At 54.6% G+C, this 20,764-nt stretch overlaps 1 protein-coding gene across 7 annotated transcripts in view; it reads right to left on the reverse strand.

Moving 5' to 3' along the window:
- SMARCD3 (SWI/SNF related, matrix associated, actin dependent regulator of chromatin, subfamily d, member 3) overlaps nucleotides 1-20,764 on the reverse strand; it is a 41,227-nt gene that overhangs the window by 8,473 nt on the left and 11,990 nt on the right. For 2 of the 7 annotated variants that reach the window (XM_033165542.1, XM_033165545.1), the window contains exons 2-4: nucleotides 5,488-5,717; nucleotides 2,746-2,788; nucleotides 1,317-1,439 (exon numbers count right to left, since the gene is read on the reverse strand). In XM_033165542.1, coding sequence (XP_033021433.1) covers nucleotides 1,317-1,439; nucleotides 2,746-2,788; nucleotides 5,488-5,717 — 396 coding nt within the window. Of the gene's footprint in view, nucleotides 1-1,316; nucleotides 1,440-2,745; nucleotides 2,789-5,487; nucleotides 5,718-14,038; nucleotides 14,212-14,323; nucleotides 14,345-15,522; nucleotides 15,631-20,764 lie in introns of those variants that run through there. The other 5 variants (XM_033165540.1, XM_033165538.1, XM_033165539.1 and 2 more) reach the window with 5 other exon arrangements.

Raw genomic sequence — 20,764 nt, forward strand, 5'->3', positions numbered from 1 at the left:
GGGGGGGAGGCAAGGAAGGAGGGAGACTCCTGCTCAATGAGGCACCTCCTCCCCGCCCCTTCCTGCCTGCTCAGATGACAGGAGCGAGCCAGCAGTAAATCACACTGAGCAAGTTGGAGTTAACTCTTTATTAGCAAAACCAGGATCTGGACAGATGGGTCAGGCCTCATGAGCACAGCAACTCAGCTCAGACAAGTCTGGCTCCCATGAAGCAGCTGCCAAGTCCCCAGCTCCCCACAGCCGTCTATGTCCCCTCCTCTCTGGGGGGTTTCCCAAGCAACTGGAGACTGTTGCATGAAGCCAACCTCTCCTTCTCCCTCTTCATGCCTCTCCTGGTTCTGGGAGACAGACTGGAAGGAGAGTTTGTCACAGCAGGAGGGGGAGACACCCATGCCTCTTTGTGGGATGTAATGCCACTGAAGCAGTCAAGTACAACATTTCCTGTTTGCCCAGAGTGGACACACAGGGGAATGTTGCTCCAGCCAGGAGGACTTCCTGTCACACCTGGTCTGGAGCATCCTCCCCCTGCATGTGACCAGGTAGATGGATGTGACCCTGGCAGACGCTACAAAAGGGTCAGTCATGCAGCCATCTCTCTCTCTTGATCCCTTCTCTCCATTTTGCCTTTTGCTGTCTGCTGGCTCTCAGCCAGCAGCACATGGGCTCATCCCTCACAGAGGATGAACCCACACTTTTCTCTGTAACTGTAACTACAAGCTAAAGCCGGCCTTCAGGACTATACTGTGAACTGAATGTAAGTAAACCTTATCATTACTTTTAAAAGAAGACGGTTTTGTCATTATTGTTTTTAAGAAGGAACTAAAGGGGAAACTTATCAGGAACAAGCCAGACTGGATTGCTTAACTCAAATGGTTCTGACAAATCCATCAACCAGCTTCCTGCAATGTACAAGGGAATGTGCTCTGCTACTATCTCACTTATGTGAGTGAGGAAGGATAATATTTAATCAATATATCCTCTCCTACTGTCCTCAACGTTCCCATACTCTTCACCAGCCAGACTCCTCTCCTGCCTCAGCTTCTGCCTCTGAGTCCGAGCTTCTCTCTGCTACAGATTCTCCCTCCTCACTAAACCCTGTTGCCTCTTCAGCTTCCACCTCCTCTTCTCCCCAATCTTCTGCATCTGACCATTCATCGTCGCCCCACCACCCCCCCTGGGCTCTGAGCCTTCTTCCCGGGGGGGTTCCCCAGCTGGTTCCCCTCCCCCCCCATTCCTCTGCATCCAGCCAGTCCAGGACATCAGAGGGGACTGCGCTGGGCTCTTCTCCAGCACTGGGGAGGCCCATCTGCTCCTACCTTCATGGGCCTCTTCAGGGCCTCCTGGATGTCCACTCGCTTCCTCATAATGGTCTGGTCCAGCTTCCGCTCAAAAGCCAGCAGGTCCATGTAGGCTTGAGACTCTGGCACCAGCTCCCGGATCTGGGAAGAGAGCAGAGCGTCGTAGAGGGACCCACTTGGGATGCAGGAGGTCTCTGGTTGAACCCCTCTCCTCTCAGGGGGAATGTCAGGAAACAGGCCTGGGCAAGGACCAGCCCCCCCCCCTTCTCGAATCCCTGGAGGGCTGCTGCAAGACAGAGCTGGGGTGGGTGGAGCCCTGGCCAGGCTCAGTAGGAAGCAGCTTCCTTCGTGCAGAGGAAGTTTACCTTCCAGAGAACGAAGGAGAGCCAGAAGCAAGGAGGTGGAAGATGCCCCCCCCCAATTCAGGTGGGGGGCCATTTATGCAACGGTTTATTTGTTTTCTTGGTTGCTTAATACAAAAGAAAAAAAAGCCTCTAAGTGACCTGCAAAATATTAACACCGCAAGGCTTTGTCAAGGGATTCTGGAGGAAGCAGGACAGACGTAATGATATTTGGAACATGTTTATTGAAACCACAGCAACAAATATGGGAGGGAAACAATAAGATTACCCATTTACATAAATACTATATAGTTCTGTAACCTTGGTTATTTTAGTTACAGGTAGGTAGCCATGTTGGGCTGCCATAGTTAAAACAAAATAAAAAATAAAAAAAATTCCTTCCAGGAGCACCTTAGAGACCAACTAAGTTTGTTTCCGTGTTCTGAAGAAGTGTGCATGCACACGAAAGCTCATACCAAGAACAAACTTAGCTGGTCTCTAAGGTGCTGCTGGAAGGAATTTATTTTATTTTTTTATTTTTGTCTTGATTATTTCGTTGTTGTTTTCCTCTGCCTTTACAAATGTTTTTTTTTTTAATGTAACCTTTTACTTTTCCCCTTTTCTTATTTACTTTAACTCACTGGAATACTTTCCATAATATATAAATATTTTTCAAAGGGGGGAAACGAAGCACTTTCGCCACTTAACGCGCGTGAATTCCTCGCGGGAGGGAGGGGAGAGGTGAAGCAAGAGAAGGAGGACTTGCCTGTGCTTCCCTTTAACTTTACACACAGAGAACATGGGGGGGCGGTGCTCAGGTGAGCGAAAGGCCTCCCACCTGGGAGACAGGCAGGTAGACAGACACCCAGCTCCTCACAGCGCAGAAGCCAAAGGCCTGCCTTACCAGTGGGCTCCTAGCATCATTCAACTGCAGAGCTGGAAGGGACCCCAGGGGTCATCCATCCTGACCCCCCCTCAAGGGAGGAGTTCTTGCTGTGCTGGCTCCAGGTCACCCACAACAAGGAGCCAGAAGACCTTCCTTCCGACGGAGAGGAGAGCCCGTCAGGGTCCAATGAGGAAGCAAAATGGGAATGAAAGGAACTCACCCTCTGCGGGAGAATCTTGTCAGCCATCTTCCTCCTCTTGGTGCTGCAGGTTTGTTGGAGGGGAGGGAAGACACGTGTTACCATGGCAACTAGCCCAGGTCACCTGCTGTATTATACTGACCCCTCTGCGGGAGGGTCTCCCCTCCCCACCCACCCTGAGCCTCAGGAGGCTGGCTCTGCTTCCCGGGAGGTACCTGCCCAGCGCCCGCCCCCTCGGCCAGGAGGGTCCTTGTGGCGGAAGCCAGGGCCTTTTCCCACCTCAGGTTGCCCTGACTGAAGAGCGGGCACAGGACCGCTTGTCTGCCAAGGGTAGCACAGACACAGCCTGGCAAGTGCCTCGGTTGCTGACCTGCCACACAAAGGGCTGCGAAGGAGCCCCCATCCGCACCCCTCCCAACCAGGGCCTTGGCTGCCCCCTGAAGCATGCGGCTTGGCTCACTTGGCTCAATCCCCACCCTTGAGTTGAACCCTGGCATTGCCGGAGATTGGACTAGATGACCCACGGGGTCCCTTCCTGACTCTGCCAGCACAATCCTAGCAGAGGCCTCACAACTGGCAGCATCGTAGGTTAACAGAATGGTAGCGCCATCTAGTCCAATCCTCGGAAATGCAGGAATCGAACCGAGAGCTTCCCTGGCAGAGAGCAGCAGCCATGTCCAACCATCCCTCAGCCCCGTCCCCTAAATAAAAATGTCCTGGCAGCAAAACCCAGGAAGGGAAGGGCCACGCAGGTCTCCTGTGGGGGCCACCCCTCAGGCAGCTGGTACAGAGGAACAGTCTCCTCAGCAGCCCACTCCCTGACCTCAGGAAATCCAGAGCAGTGGATTGGGGCCAGGGGGGCTTCTCCTGCTCCGAGCATTTACCGCCCCCCACTCCCCCCGCGACCAAGTAGGTGAGGGTGGCATGGGGACGGCTGCTCAGGGAGCTCCTTCAAGGAAGGAGGGGGGATTTGCAGGGCTGTCCATCTGCACATGCAAAGGCCTGGGCAGAAACCCACAAATGCAAAACATTCAGATCTCCCTCTCTCCATAAAACGGAAGGGGGGGGGGGACTCCATTTAATATTTATTTCACAGGCTTACTTCTTCCCTCCCAAAAATTTATTCACCGCTTGACTGAAAAGAAAAAACCTCAAAGCAGTTTAGAAAACAAAAATATGAACTTATCAAGATTTTTCCCTTTGTTATATTCTTTATGATAAATTTAATAAATAATAGTAATGAAAAGGGCTGGTGCTGTGCTGTTTTCTATTGTAACTATCTGTATATCTTTAATGGATTACATAGTTTTAAATCTGCCAATGTTTAATTGTTATTAATGATTCCCCCCCCCCCGATGTTCTGAGCTGTTCTTATTTTTATTTTAAGCTGCCTGGAGTTCCTGTCAAGGAAAAGGACAGGGATAAATTAGATATATGCAATCAGATAAATACTGAACTGTAAATAAATTAATAATAATAATAACAGACTTGGAGCACTGAGGCTTTCGCCTGGGGTTAGCGTGAGGCATCAGGGATGCTCTGCCACAAATGCATATATCTGTATATTTTGCACAAGGGTGTCACCAGATATGGCTTAACACTTGTTTTCCTTTGTGTTTATGCACTTAGGTTGGTGGGGTTGGTTTTTTTTTGTAATATTGATTTTATTGTGCGCTTGCCAAATTGCTGCTTTTTGCCATTTTTTGAATTCACCGACATGCTCTGCATCTTGCACATTTGTGTTTCCAGCGCTCTGCTTTCAGAGGTTCCGAATGCTTGCTGGGAGCCACTTTGGGCACAGCTCGTTGTGGAAAAGGGGCAGATAAGCAAACCCACTCCATCCATTCATAAATACGGATGTGTTTGCTCAACACCTTGCAGTTTGCAAGAAGTTCGGAGACCCTTGGAGGGTCTTCCGGTGTTGGGCTGCAGGCTGCCTCAACCTTCCTCTTCCCCTCAAGCCAACTCCTCTCCAAAATGGGGTCCAGCTCACTCACTCTCCCCCACCCATTGCCAGGGATGAGGTCAAGCAAGTGGCCAGGCATTTGCTCAGGGAGGGGCCTTCAGGGGGTGGCTGCTCAGTCTCAGGCTGCCTGCAGCTTCACAGGCACAGAGGAGGAGTAAACCCCCTTCTGTAGCCCAAGGCTGGCCAAGTGGCCCCCAAGAGACAGAAGGAAATGCTGCAGGTGCCCCCTCAGGCCCCAAGCCTACTCCCCTAACCCCCATCCTGACAGGTAAATCAATATTAATATTTGTATATTAATTTAGATCTTATTCTGCTTTATGTCAGAAACAGTTCAGTTTGGTTGTGTGCTTTTTGGTGTACTTTATTGTTTATGCCTACTTTAGCAGTCAGGCAAATCCTTCTATGTTGTGAGCCGCCTTGAGCGTGGTTTTAGCTCTAGAAAGGCGGCATACAGATCAAATCACAGTGGGGGTGACGATGCTCCGCCAGCTTCTCTGAGCGTCAAGGGCTCTTGCGGAGACGAGAATCCGGCCGGACAAATCCCCCCTACCGACCACCAGGGGGCCTCCTCCCCTGCGCGGAGCTGCGAGAGGACAGCTGCGCTACGCGAGCCCGATCCTGAAAGGGCGCCAGGCGGGATAGAGGCGCTGCCGCGGAGAGGGAGGCTGCGTGCCCCAGGGAGCAGAGCGGAAGCCTGCGGATTCCAGGTCTACACACACGCGCGGAGGAACCGAGAGCCTGGGACGGAGGGCTGCCGGATCCTATAACTCTGGGAAGGAGAAAGGGGCTTCACTCACCTCCTGGGCCGGTTCTGCGTGGCGGCCCCCGCCTGCTGCTGCTGCTGCGCTTGTTGCTGCGCCGCCTGCTGCTGCTGCGCCTGCTGGGGCGCTGCCCGCTTGCGCGTGGGCTCCATCACGGCCTGGGGCATCCCGGGGCGCACGGAAGGGCTCCCGACGTAGGGGGGGCCTGGGGGACCCATTGGAGCCCCCTGGTGGGGCATGCGAGCGCCTGATGGCATCCCAGGACGCTGGAGAGGGAAGGAGGGAGGGAAGAAGCGAAAGGCACGGATGAATGCTTGCTCCTGCTGCCGACAGGAGGTGGCGGCACACAGATCTGAGCCAGCGCAGGTCCTCTCCCCGGGCGGGCGGGGGGGGGGGCGCAGGTATCCAGGCTCATTGCAGCAAGGGAAGGGTCCTAAGGACATATGGTCGTCACCTGCCACAGCTGGAGGCAGGATGCGTCTGCAAGCCGGTTGCAGGAGGGAGAGGGGTTCTGAGAGAACAGGGGGCTGGACTAGATGGCCCCCCCCCGCTTGGTCACTGGCTCTTCCTGTGTCCTTATCTAGTTCTCGCCCACCAGGCGCCCCAAAGCTGGCCCTGAGCCCCACATCCTCTTCCCTCCTTGCCCTTCCCATCATCTGGTACCCAAGGAGCATCCTTGTCTCTGATCCTGAGGGTAAGCCCTGGCGACTCATGGACAATGACAGCCCTCTCCTCCTCCTCCATGAATTTCATCCTCTTTTGAAGCCACTGCTGGCTCCTGAGGCAGGGAGTTCCACAGTTCCACCCTGCGCTGCGTGACGAAGGACTTTCTTTTATCCATCCTGAATCTTCCAACATTCAGCTTCACAAGTTCGTGTGTTAGGAGAGGGAACTTTCCTGTCTCCACTGTCTCCATGCCAGGCACAATTTTATAAACTTCTATCATGTTGTTTCTTGTTTGCCTTTTCCCTAAACTAAAAAAGAAAAGAAAAGCAAGCCCAAATGTGGCAACCTTCCCCTTTGGTCATTCTGAACACTTTTCCAACTCCACAATATCCTTTTTAAGGTGAGGCAACCAGAACTATTTACATTATTCCAAATGTAGCTTCACCATAGATTTCTATAATAACCTCATGGTATTGGCATTTTATTTTCAATTCCTTTCCTACCGATCCCTAGAATGGAATTTGCTTTTTACCACAGCTGCCACATGCTGGGCTAACCTCTTCATCAAGCTCTTCAATGACCCCAGGGCCCCATTCCTGGTGTCCAGGGCAGCTGTCTACCAGCTCCATCTGGTACGCAGGATGAGACCCTCCCTGCCCGCAGACTGTCTCACCAGAGTGGTGCATGCTCTAGTTATCTCCCGCTTGGACTACTGCAATGCGCTCTATGTGGGGCTACCTTTGAAGGTGACCCAGAAACTACAACTAATCCAGAATGCAGCAGCTAGACTGGGGACTGGGAGCGGCCGCCGAGACCACATAGCACCGGTCTTGAAAGACCTGCATTGGCTCCCAGTACGTTTCCGAGCACAATTCAAAGTGTTGGTGCTGACCTTTAAAGCCCTAAACGGCCTCAGCACAGTATACCTGAAGGAGCATCTCCACCCCCATCATTCAGCCCAGACACTGAGATCCAGCTCCCAGGGCCTTCTGGTGGTTCCCTCACTGTGAGAAGCGAGGTTACAGGGGAACAGACAGAAGGCCTTCTCGGTGGTGGCGCCCGCCCTGTGGAATGCCCTCCCATCAGATGTCAAGGAAATAAACAACTATCAGACTTTTAGAAGACACCTGAAGGCAGCCCTGTATCGGGAGGTTTTTAATGTTTGATGTTTTAGTATGTTCTGATATATGCTGTGAGCCGCCCAGAGTGGCTGGGGAAACCCAGCCAGATGGGCAGGGTATAAATAAAATAATAATAATAATAATAATAATAATAATAATAATAATAATAATAATAAATTTATAATAAGGGATTATTATTATTATTAGAACATGGGGACATAGTAGCAACCCTTGTTGTTCTGACTGTTGAAGAGGTCAGTGGCCCCATGGCTGACCCACAGAGTGTGGGTGAGCCTGCAGTTCAGGAGCTGCCCCAGCTGATTCTGACCAAGGAAGTCTTCACAGGAGCAAGACCCTGTCAGCGCATGACTCCTCTGGTTACAGGTGGGTAGCCGTGTTGGTCTGCCATAGTCAAAACAAAATCGAAAATTCTTTCTAGTAGCACCTTAGAGCAGTGTTTTTCAACCACTGTTCCGCGGCACACTAGTGTGCCGCGAGATGTTGCCTGGTGTGCCATGGGAAAAATTGAAAAATTCAAGAGAATTACTTTATATATAGTCAATATAGGCACAGAGTTAAATTTTTTAACATTTTCTAATGGTGGTGTGCCTCATGATTTTTTTCATGAAACAAGTGTGCCTTTGCCCAAAAAAGGTTGAAAAACACTGCCTTAGAGACCAACTGAGTTTGTTCCTGGTATGAGCTTTCGTGTGCATGCACACTTCTTCAGATACACTGAAACAGAAGTCACCAGATCCTTAAATATAGTGAGGGAGTGGGGAGGGGTATTGCTCAGAAGGGTGGTGGGAATGGGTGACTCCTCTGCTCAGAGACCTGCACAGGTCACCCATTTGCTTCCAGGCTAAGTTCAGGGCGCTGCTATTAGGATATTGCAACCAGGGATTTTTTTTCAGGCGTTCTTGGTGAGTTCCAGCACCTCTTTTTTTAATAGAAAAATAGCACTGTTTGCAACCCACCCTGGGACCTCAAGGTGAAAGGCAGATAACAAAAAAAAGTATTAAAATAATTAAGGCCCAAAGAGCTCGGGACCAGTTTACGTCTGGGACTGCCTTCCCTTTATATGTCTAACTAATGAACTGCTTTGGTTGGCGGAACTGATGTTGTGGCTGGTGCCACATAATGCTCATTCCAATCTTTTAGTGTGGCCACCCTTACACTACGGAACTCCCTGCCACTTGACGTCAGGCAGGTGCACCTTCACTGCACTCTCCTTGGCACCCGTGTTTAGGCACCCCTATGCAGACATGGAGAAATTACATGCGCTTTCTTTCTTTTAAACTACTGTTGATTTCAATCATCCTTTGAACATTTTAAATACCTGCTCTTAACTGTTTGTATCGATAATTTTTCATGCTGCCCTCCTTTCCACCTCCAGGCTCCTGCAGCCTTTTGCACCCAATTTCTCCAAGGCCACCTTCCCCCCACTCCCACCCCCAATGCCCCCCAAACTGCAAAGGAGACCAAAGAGGAGCATGGCCCCTCCTGGCCACGCAGAGCCACTTGCCCACCACAACCGGCCTCCGTGGCTTGTGCCTGTCCTGGCCTTCACCCCCTTGCCCTGCCAGCCTTCAGACTGCAAGCCCTTTGGGGCAGGGACCTGTCTCTTCTCCTTAGTTGCTGTGTCAGGCACATGTTCGTGGGCTGCACCATAAACCTCATCCTCGCCCCACTCCAACGTACAGAGAGAGCCAGGGGTGTGAGCTGCAAGGGAGACAGGGGGTCCTTTCATTCGAGGGCACCTGTTGCAGCCACAAGCCCAGCACCACCGGGGGGTGGGGGAATGAGGCCCACCCCAGCTAGCCAAACATCTCCACCCCTGGCAGCAACTGACCCTGCAAGCATGCCTCACATTTAGGGCCACCTGCTGCTGTCTCTCTGCCCCACAGGCCTCTGCCCCCCCACCCCCACCCCGACTCAGCTGCTGCCCTCAGTCAGACCAAGAGGCCGGTGAAGTATGGAAATCAAATCGTGGCACGCTCCCCCCCCCCAAGCTCCTCGCCTTTAAGGAAGACCTTCCATCATCCCTTGGGGGGGGGAACCCTTTCAGTTTGTTTAAGATTTTCTCTCTTTAGCCCCAGAACCTCTGTACAAAGATGCCGGGAGCAGGCAGGGGCTCTCCTGACTGCAAGGGAATGAATTGTTTTGAGCTAGTTTTGCTGCAAAAATAAAAAATAAAATAAATGACAGAGGAAGCAGAAGGGATTTGTGGGGCGGGGGAGGCCAGGTGTAAAGGCCAGCGTCTGCTGAATGGAGCTGCCCCCCCCCACCTCCTTGGTTTTCCAAAAAGTGCACAAGAGGCGGATCAGATACTTGTGAAATCACAGAGCCGGAAGAGGCTGCGGAGACCATCTCATCCCTGCCCCACAGAAGAGGCTGCAGTGCAGGAGACAGAGCTGCCCCATCCCTGACACCTGACCCCATCCTTCAGCCTCTGCTTAACTATCTCCAGCCCCAAACAGACCACCTCCTCCCCCTGCCATTCTGCACTGGAAGGAAGATTCTCCTCCTGCCTAGCGGGTGCCTGCCTTGTCCGGCTAGGGCCTGTCATTTGGGGAGTGACAATTTCCCCCCCAAAAAAAATTTCTTCCATGAGGGGACTTTAAAATATGTTTCTGGGCATGAGGATCTAAAATCTGCTATTATATTTATGATTTAACAACATTTAGCTTGGTAGTCTATGTTTGATGAAGAAGCACATCAATCTGCTTTCGGAAAGGCAAAGAATTTTAATTTTACCTTATCAAAATGCCAAGTAATGCTAAATATTAATATCTACTGTAACTGCAAGTACTTGGCAACCATTTTTATGATTTCTACGCAATGTTACACACATTTCACTTACAATTGTATTAACTTAATCAAACTATATTTTGATTTCCCAAATCATGTTACGACTTTTTAGCACCCCTCAGTTTGGGAATTTGAAAGTTGGAAAATCCAAAACACCCGACTGCCCTGCCTTTTGTCCCAGTCCTGCCCTCGGGAGCAACAGGCTGCATGCCCGCTCCATCTTCCCTTCCCGTATTGGAAATGCACCTTGTGTCTCCCTTTAAGCTTCTGCTCACCACCCTGAACAGAAGGAGAGCCCTGCGGCTGGATCAGGCCCAAGGCCCATCTAACCCAGCCCCCTGAAACGACAGCAATTGTGGGGAGGGGGAGAGGAAAGGGTGGCCACGAGGCGAGCCTTCTCTTCCTGGAAGAGGGCAAAGTTCTTTCATTTACTTTAAATCTACACACAAGGGAGGGTGGCAGAGAGGCAGCCATCAAGGGCTATGCCAGTTGGGACCGCAGCTCAACCGGCTTGGAGCAGAGGCTCTCCAGGCCAGAGGAGAACTTCCTTCTCTGGTGGAGGCAGGAACTGGGTTTCCAGGGACGCCTCCATGGGAAGTCCACAAGCAAGACCTGAACTGCTGCTGCTGCTGCTGCAGCTCCTTCTACCACCCATCACAGGACTTGGTCTACAGAGCTTCCACCATTCCAGTTGTTCTGCTTGACACACACTAGCTGGTTAATGCCTTCCTCAGAACTGGACACAGCACTCCAGAAGTGACTCAGCCAGGACACAGCCCTGAGCTCCCGTCCGTTGCCCTCACTTGTGTCTTGTGTTGCGTTGTGCGCACGCACTCCTTCATGATCTGTTTTGAACCCAGCTCATTCGCGATGAATTCTGAGCGCCACCCTTTTGACTTCCTTGGATGGTTTCTGTCTGCTGCGCTTTCGAAACACCCGCTGAGCTCCGGGGTCAGGAGCAGTAACGCTGAGCACCTGCCTTGCTGAGCCAGACTCGGGTCCACTGAGCCTAGCGTGAGATTCCCAGCCATGACCAGGAAGATACAACCACAATCAGGGCACTCAGGGAGCCCTTCAAGGCTCCTTCTCCCCTTCTCCACCACAAACAACCCTCTCCCTGCCCCATTTTGCCATGACGAAGAGCCCTCGCCTCTTTCGCCTACCCTTCCCCGCTCACAAACACTGCAGTCACCCCTCTTTCTGCCCCGTTCCCTGTCCTCTCCAACCCTTTTGGAGATGGGGCAACCAGACACCCCACCTGCATTTCAGGTATTCCAAGTGAGCCAGATACCCTAATCTAAGAAATTCAGCCATGGGGTCCAGAGGAGGGAATGAAGGACTTGGGGAGGGGAGAGGCAGCCATTTTTACCTTTCCCCCAGGAAAGAGAGGTAACCTGTTGCAATACCAGCACATGTCATTTCCATCTGGGTCCTCATTTTTATGAGGAACCTCAGGAAGTAGCTGGGGGCCTGAGCACTTCATTTTTGCCCACAAGGGAGGGTGAGATGCCTCAGTCAGCTCAGCCAGGAGGTCAACTGTTCTTGACTTTGGGGGGGGGTCTCTTGCCCAAGTACCGGGACTATCAGAAACTTAGCACAGTGTTGTGCCAGTTGGGCAGGACTCTCCACACACCACCTCCTCATAGAATAATTAAACTGGGAGGCAGTGGAGGATAGGGGTGCCTGGTGTGCTCTGGTCTATGGGGTCACGAAGAGTCGGACACGACTGAACGACTGAACAACAACAACAAGAGTTGGAAGGGACCGCCGAGGGTCATCTAGTCCAACCCCCTACAATGCAGGAATCGCAACTAAGGCATCCAGGTCAGATGAACATGCGGCCTCAGCTTAGAGACCTCCAAAGAAGGAAAGCCCACCACCTTCAGAGGGGATGTCTCTCCCCCCGCCCCGGAATCCCCTAGAAGCACCAGGGCTCATGAGACCAACACTGACCCACCTTCCTGATGCTCCAGGGAACCTGCAGACAGGAGCGCAGCAGGGGGAAGGCTACAGAGAGGCTCCCTGAGGCCTCCATGAGGGGACACAGGAAGATGCCTGGGGTGGAGACAGCAACACTTGCCGCCCTCTCTCTCCCTCAACACTCGAACCCAGTGAAGCCCAATGTTGGGAGACTCGGCACAGACAAAAAGAAGGGCGTCTTCACACTCAACAACTGAGGCACAAGTGTTCGGGGCAGGAAGATTTCAGGCTTGTCAGACTCACTTGGGTTTTCTAGTGTTTTTTTTTTTTACTAGAACCCCAAAGCCAGGCACCAAAGATAGAATTAACGGACAGAGTGCCTCTGAGCATGTTCTAGGAATTTGTTTTCAGTGCCAGAACTGAACTGAGTTCACAGTCCTTCCACACAAAAGCCCACTTCTGTCTAGCTTTCTTCATTTCGGCAACGTAAAAGGGAGGGGGGAGGTTGTTGTTTGAAATACAGGATGTTGTCTTATACTGAGTCAGAACACTGGTCCATCTATTGCTCAGCAGTGTCAACACGGACAGGATTTCAGGCAAGTGGGTCTCCCCCAACCCTACCTAGAGCTGCTGCTAGGGTTGAACCTGAAATAGTCTGCAGAAAAAGCAGGTGCTCTTAGAATCATAGAATCACAGTGCTGGAAGGGACCCCAGGGGTCATCTAGTTCAACCCCCTGCAATGCTGGAATCTTTTGTCCAACATGGGACTTGAACCCACAATCCTGAGATTAAGAGTCTCATGCTCTACTGACAGAGCTATCACAGCGAGCTACGGCCCTTGACACCCAACTGCTGCTACTGGGAGTCAGAAACACGGGCCAATCGACTATAACTCACCCATAATTCTGCCAGTAGGCTTCCATCTACCATCTGCCCACCCCTGAACTCTGGAATTCACTGCTGCAGGAGGCAATGGAGGCCACTAATCTGGGCAGATTTGAAAGCGTGTGTGTGAAGCAAATATCAGAGAGGGAGGGCAAGGCTCTGAATGCCAGTTGCTGGGGAACACAGGGAGGGAGGTGGCAGCTCTTGCACTCAGGTCCTGTGCACCTGGGGGGGGGGGCTTTCCTCTGGGGCACCTGCTTGGCCACTGAGAGAAGAGGACGTTGAGCTGGGTGGTCCTTTGGACTGAACTGAAAAGAAGACTTTTGGAGGTCATCCCCCTGACTGTCTGTGAAAGGCAGCTGCCAGGTTGTGCCACGGGGCAAGGAAACTATCTGGGCATGGTGGCCTGGTAGCCAGAGCAGCCAAGGTTTTGCTCAGGGACCCTCCCAGTCGGCTCCACATCCTGCCTGGGGCCCTTCGGGAGAGGGAGCCAAGAGTGGCAGGCAGCAGGAGCGGGGGGGGGGCACGCTTGGGATGCCAACCTACAGGCCAGAAACTCTGAAGGTCCAAAACACTTGGAGGGGACATCGCCAACCCCCTGCCACCTACATGGCGCCCTTGATGGACAGGGGGCCAATGGGGCGTTGGCCACACTCCTCCTCCTCCTCCTCCTCCCCCTCCCGCGCCCGGGAGGGCTCCCAAAGCCCCCTGCCCCTCTGAGGCGTCCCGCTCCGCCGGTCTCTTTCCCGAAAAAGGAGCGCCTTCAGACAATGGTGCCAGAGCGCCCTCGCGCCAGGAGGGATTCCTCGCGCCTAGCAACGTGAGAGAGGAGTGCCCGGGGCTGGCACGGGGGTCGTGCCACCCACGGGGGTCCAGCAAAGCCAACCTGAAGACAAGGGCCTGGGATACCTCCGGAGCCCGGCCCCTCCTCTTCGGCCCCCCCCCCCCGCGCTTGCCAAAGTGGCCCCTCGCCGCTCCCTTGGGGTCCGCTGTGCGCACCTGTTTCCGAGCCAGGCCCGGACCCTGCGCACGTGCTGGGGGGGAGGGGGCGTGTACCCCCCCTTACACACACACACACACACACACACACACACGGGCCCGGGCCAGAGCTGCCCCCCTCCCCCCCCCTCCCAGGCCGGCTTTCCCGCTCCTCGCCGGGCAGCCTGCAAACTTTCCCCACTCACCACCCCATGGACCAGAAACTCAAAAAGTTTGCTTTTCGTCGCCTTTCGCGCTCCGCCCGTGACTTCCTCCGCGGCCATCGGGGTCGGGTCTGCACTGCTCCGCCTCCCCTTCTCCTCCTCCTCCTCCTCCTCCGTCGGTCCGTCTGTCTGCCTGCCTTCCTGCCTTCCTCCGCTCGCCGCCTTCCCTTCTGCCTCCGTCCTCCCTTTTTCCTCCTCCAACTCTGCCCGCGCTCTCCGTCTTTCTTCCCTCGGAGCCCCGCTGCGCGCTCCGCTCGCTCCGCTCACACTTCTAATAGCTCCGCCGGCCGACGGAGGAGGGGGCCCCGCAGGGCTCCCGCGACGGCCCACGGCCGGATTCCTCCGCCGAAGCGCCCACAGAAGCCTGCGCGCCTCGTTGCTCGGCGGCGCCGTGGCCGAGGCCGGCTGAGCCCAAGCGCCGCCCGCCGCTCCTTTCCGCGTCCCCGCGCAGCCTCGCCAGGCGCTCCGCCTGCCCGTCCCCGGCGGCCGCGCAATGCCTTGCCGCCGCGCCCCTCCTCGAGCCGCTTCCAGGCCGCATCCCCCGGGACCCTCCAGGCGGCCCGGCTACCGAGGGAAGCGGAGGGAAGGAGCCCGCCTCCCCCCACCCGTCGGAGGCTGGACGGGGGCGGGGGAAGCGAGGAGGGGCGCGGGGAAGGCCTGGCGGCGCGGGAGACCCTCTTCCCCGAGTGCCCGCAAACCATGACACCGGGGAAACGGCGGGGGTCCCCACATGGGATGTCGCGGGTCCTTCCCCGCAGCCCCCCCCCACCCGGTCCACGTCGGGCGGCCCCTGCAAGGCCGGCCTAGGCTCCCTCCTCGCAGAGACGTCCGGCGGAGGCGTCACCGTCACCTCGTCTCTCCCCCCCCCCGCTCGCCTGTCGGTCACTCTCCCGTCCTGCCCTGCGTGGCGCTGGCAGGGAATGAAGAGCCGCCGGCATCTCCCGGTGCGCGTCTCCCTGGCAACAGAGCCAGTGTTGCCAGGTAACGGGCAGGGCGTGGTACCCAGGAGAGGCTCCTTCTGCACCCGGCGCAGCCCGGTGCGGAGTTGGTTAGAGAGAGGGAGGGAGGACAGGCGGGGGGGGGGGTTCCTCCCAATGCATGATGGCGGAGCGGCGTGTTCACACGTGCAGATGAGGACGCCCGGTTGTCCCCGGGTCTCCCCACTCACGGCCAGGACGAGGAGTCTCGACTGTCTAGAGGGGCGATGGGGAGGCGGGCGAACCCCTCCCCCGCAGGCTCTTCTGTAACCCACCGGGGGCGCGACCACTGGATCTCCAGTCCCTGCCCAACGGGTTGCGGTTGTGGGGAACCCCCCCGGGGGATCCCCGCCGCCCTCCTCGTCCTGCCCCCTATGGGACGGAGCGAGGGGAGGAAGGCCGAGAGGAAAGGAACCGTGGCCCCTCCCCCCCCCAAGAATCCCGGGGCTTCACACTGACCGACCCCCCTTCTCCCCCCCCCCGAGTTACCGGGCTCCTCCCGGCGGGGAGGGGGCGCGTGGGGCGCATGCGCAGCGCTGCCTTTTCCCCCCTCTTGCCGTGAAGGTCAGCCGAGCGGACTGAGGGAAAAGGGGCGGGTGTTAACTCCTTCCGCGCCGCTTCAGTGGAGCCGCGCCGCCGAGCGCAGCTCTCCCCTCCCCGCCGGCGCGCCTTCCCGGCTCGCGGCTCCGATAGCCGCCCTCCGCCGCGCAGCAGACGCGCCTCCGACGTCGCGCCGCTTCCCCCGCCCCTTCGGAGAGCGGTCGGCGGAGGAGGGAGGGAGGGAGCGGCTGTCGTTGCCACCGGCTTCGGCCTCAGCGGGGCCTGACCGACGGAGGGAGCCAAAGGCGCGCGGGGCTCCCGTCTGGCCGGCCTTTCTCGCCGGAGGAAGGAACGGGGCGGCGGCAGCAGCTGCAAAGAGCCCCGCGTCCCTCCCCACGCGCTTGCCGAGCCTTCTCCCGCCGCGGGTGCCCGAGCCTCAGTCGGGGTGGCTCTTCAGCTTTCTGTGCCCGGAACGGGTCCCCGGGACAGGGGGCGCGAGCGAGCGAGCGAGCGCCCTTGCCGGACGTGACCCCCGACGGCGGGAGGAGCTGCTGAGGGCGCCCGCTTGAGCCTGGCGATGTCTGAAGCGGGGTGCGGGCCTGAAGGGCCCCTCAGCTCGGCCAAGGGGCCCCTGGTGCCGGCCTCGCTCGCCCCCTCCTCGCCAGGAATTAACAGGAGAGCAGATGCAGCTGCCTGGGCCGACTCGGAGGTCCCCTGCCCTGCGACGGAGCTCGCTGAGATTCCGGAGGCGGTGGGCAGTCGCCTCCCTCTTTCCCGAGACGGTCGAGGGTCGCCTCTAGCCCAAGGGATCTCCTTAGTGGGTCCAGGATCCCTGCGGCGACCCCAAAAGCAGCCTCGCCCCGAAGCCGCCCAGAGGCCAGGCGACTGTAACTCGCTCTGTTGCTTCGTCTATGTAGGCTGCTGATCCTGTTTGTCTTTTTCGGGGGGAGGGGGTCCCGGAGCAGAGCCGGGGCCTGAGGCAAATTCTCCCGCGCCCCTGAAACCCCAGCTCGGTGAACCCCACCCTTTGCATCAGGAGGAGGTCCGAGAGGGGCGGCCCGGGGGCTCTGCCTCCGGAGTCCTGTCGGGAAACACCCAAAAAAGTGTGCATGCACACGAAAGCTCATACCAAGAACTTAGTTGGTCTCTAAGGTGCTACTGGAAGGAATTTTTTTATTTTATTTTGTTTTTACCCAAGGAAGGGTCTGGGTGGGCGGGCAACTCTCTGCAAAGCAGCCTGGCACTCACACACCCCTCCCTAACCTGCAGAGACACACAGGGCCCGACTGGCCCCCAGTGAGGCAAGGCCCACCCGGGCAACAAGCTGGGTCTTCTCCTGCTGGAGAGCCACATTTGTGCCTCCCCTTTGGGGGGGACAGGGGAGCCCACCGAGAGGGGCACTGTCTATGACACTCTTTTGAAGTTCCAGGTGTGCTCAGGGGCCCCAAAGAACTGGAGAGCCTGTGGCGTTCCCCAGAAAGGGCTTCCTGGAGAAAGGGCAGTTGGAGGCTATAAAGCAGGGGCTACAGCAGCGGGGACCCTGCTTCAGCAGGAAGAGGCTGGGCTAGGAGACCTCTGAGGTTCCCTCCAGCTCAATGGGATGCTGCTCAGTTGCATTTATCTGGCTCTTCAGAATGATACGGCTTTTGAATAGCTTTCTTCTAAGACCTCTGGGGTCCGATTCTGATGGATCCCAGGCCAGCCCACATTCCCAATGGATCCCAAAGGTCGCTTGGGAATGGGTGTGTTCACACACACCGCTTGTGAGGGTTGCAGAAGCTCCCAGCGCATTTCTGAGGCCACTGAGGGGGGGGAAGGTTGGACAATAAGCAGCCCACCTTGAATCCCCCCCCCATGCCCCTTCAGAAGGAGGAAGCACTGCGGCAGCAAGCCATTCACTCTTTGCAACTGGGGAGACAGACATGGCCCTGCTGAAGAGAAGGGAGGGAGGGAAGGAAGAAGGAGCCCACATCTCTTCTGGTAAGTGCACACACAGAGTTAGGAAACAGCCATGCAGGTGTGCATGAACCTAAATGTTTTCTTGCAGGAGCCTTCTGTGACTGGGGCTGCAAGTATTCCAAGCGCTGTTATTGTCAAAGCTGTTGGTAGACATAATAAATATGTGATTTTAAAAAAGAATAGCCTAAATAACCTGCCCTCGTTCTCTATCCCACCTCTCCCTGCAGCCTCTGGCCTGATCCAACAACCCACAGCGCAGGGGCAGGGAATCCCCCCTCTCGTTCATTTAACCTGCTTGCTAACTGTAGGCTGCAAACACCAGATTCCCTACTCCCCCCCCCATGCCTTGCCTTGGGGAGAATGGGCTGTTCTACTCTGGTCCTTTTTGAGGGCTTCTTCCTTTTAGGGCATCTGGTTGGCCACGATGAGAACAAGAAGCTGGCCTGATGATGATAATAATAATAATAATATAAAAATAATAATTTATTATTTATACCCCGCCCATCGTTTCCCCAGCCACTCTAGATCCAGCTAGAGCCAGGTTCTTCTGATGTTCTCCTCATCCCCCAGGAGGACCAGGCTTAGAAGAAGCTTGATTAATTTGTTTTTGGGAAAAGAAAGGGCTCCGTTGGCCTCTCTTCTTCCCACCCCTTGCAATTCATGGTGGATCCCCAGATGGTGTCGTCAGGAAGAGTTTGGCTTCTTGGACCATGGTCTCCGCTTCCACAAGGAAGGCCTTCAAGTTCTGGCAAGAGATGGGCTGCACCTCACAGCGGTTGGCAAGAATGTGTTTGCTAAGAGTCTCTCCAAGCTGTTCAGGAGAGGTTTCAACTAGAACTTGAGAGGGAGGGAGGCGGCATTACAGACGACACCTGGTACTGGGGATAATCGCTTCATTGATGCACAGGAAACTGAAGTGCTGCTCCAGAAACCTGCTAAAGGGCAGGAAACTACAAGAAGGAAGCAGCTGGAGGGAATGACTTGCGGTTTCAGTAGACTCTAAAGTCTTCCATGAGATTCTTGCAGAGGAGCTGGTAAAATGCGGGTTTAATGAGGTAATTGTTAGGTGGATTTGTAGCTAGTTGACTGACTGAACCCGAAGAGTACACATTCATGGTTCTTCACCAACCTGGGGAAAAAATGACAAGTGGGGTGGGTACCACAGGGTTCTGTCCTGGGCCCATTGATGTTCAACGCCTTTACAAATGAATTGAGGGGGTGCTCTTCCAACCTGCAGATGATATCAAGCTGGCAGGGGTAGCTAATGCCACAGAACACAGAATCAGGGTCCAACAAGATATTTGCAGAATGGAGAACTGGGTCCAAACTAACAAAATGAATTTCAATAGGGACAAATGCAAGGTTCTAAGTTAAAAGACACTTAGGCAGAAAGAACCAGCTGCACAAATATAAGGTGGGGAACACCTGCCTTGGCAATAGTACAGGTGAAAAGGAACTAGGGGGTCTTCGTGGACCACAAGCTTAATGTCAGTCGACAGTGTGATGCAGCAGCAGTCAAGAAAGAGAAAGAAAGAAAGAAGAACAGTTTCAGGTTAAGAACAGACCTCCAGAATGAATTCAGTTCTTAACCTGAGGTACCACTGTATCGAGATCAAGGAAAGTCACATTACTGTTGTATTCTGCCTTGAACCACACCTGGAATACTGTGTTAAGCTCTGGGTGCCACAGTTTAAGAAGACTATTGACAAGCTGGAACATGTGCAGAGAAGATCAAGGGTCTAGAAACCAAGCCTTATGAGGAATGGTTGAGGGAATTGGGGATGTCTAGCCTGGATAAGAGGAGATAGATTGTAGATATGATAGCCATCTTCAAGTATCTTAAGGGCTGCCTGATGGAAGATTGAGCTAGCTTGTTTTCTCCTGCTCCAGAGAGGAGGACCTGAACCAATGGAGTCAAACAACAAGGGAGGGGTTTCCAACTCAACATCAGGAAGAATTTTCTGACAGTAAGAGCCATTCGACAGTAGAACAGACTCTCTCGGGAGGTTGTGGACTCTCATCATTTGAGTTTTGTAATCTGGTTAGATAGCCATCTGTCATGGATGCTTCAGTTGCAAATTCTGCATTGCATGGGGTTCGATTAATGACCCTTGGGGTCCCTTCCAACTCTATCTTACATCTGGAGACTCTCTGGCCTTCTTGAGGAAAGATGCCGTCATGATAAAGAAGAGAGGGGCCAACTTTTGTTTTTGTTTCCTGCCTGGCCCCCCCTCCTTGTGAGTGGAGGTGGCTGAAGGATGAGGGGGAGGGGGCACTGGCCACTCATGGTGGAAACTCATGTCAGGAGGCAACTGCCTCTCTTGGGGAACATCCATTTCTCCAGCCTTGCGGAGATGCCAAGGGACAAATCCAGCAGTTTTCCTATATTTGTCATCCTTCCTGGGCTAAACGCCATCGTTTATGCATCTGTGGTCTCCTCTCCCCACTCCCCCCCCTTTTTAAAGTGAAATGGACAGTCTGCTGCAATGGTGCCTTCTAAGGACCCCTCACTCTCCTAAGCCCCGCGTTACTGTCATCAAGCATAGATTAGGAATTGGACGTCTGCATTGCGGGAGGTTGTACTAGTTGGTTGTTGGGACCCTTCCAACTCTGTGATTCTGTTATTGTATGAAGCTTATCACTCCAATGGGCAACGATCAGAAGGTCAAGTCACAGCCCCCCCCACTTCCTTCCGGTTCCCTAATAATATAATCAATGAACTGTAGAGTTGGAAGGGGCCACAAGACTCATCTAGTCCAACCCCCTGCAATGCAGGAATCTTTTGCCCAACATGGGCCTCGAACCCACAACCCTGAGGTTAAGAGTCTCATGCTCTACCAACAGAGCTATTCCAGATCTGAAGCAATGCTCCTGAGGTTTACTCTCAGGGTTAAGGGGCTTAGATAGCTACTGTTTACCAGTCTCCAGCATTTCTGGAATATTTTGAATCTGTATAGAAGAGAGCCCCAGGGACACCACAGGGGGCCTCCATGGGTCAGGGGAGAGAGAAACCACAGAAACCACAGCTTTGACCATTTGGCAAGGCATTTTGAAGGCCAGGCCTCTGCAGCAGCTGCTGCCTGAGCACTACTGTTAACCCAAGCCCCAATGAGGGGTCTGTTGCCCCCATCTTGTCCGGTTTCCATGGGATCAATTGACATACTTTCATACTTTGAGTGCAGCTCAACATCTATATGTAGCCGTTGGGAGTGGCCAACCCAGATCTTCAGTA

Source organism: Lacerta agilis, chromosome 12 (genome assembly GCF_009819535.1).
Source record: "Lacerta agilis isolate rLacAgi1 chromosome 12, rLacAgi1.pri, whole genome shotgun sequence".
Lineage (NCBI taxonomy): Eukaryota > Metazoa > Chordata > Lepidosauria > Squamata > Lacertidae > Lacerta > Lacerta agilis.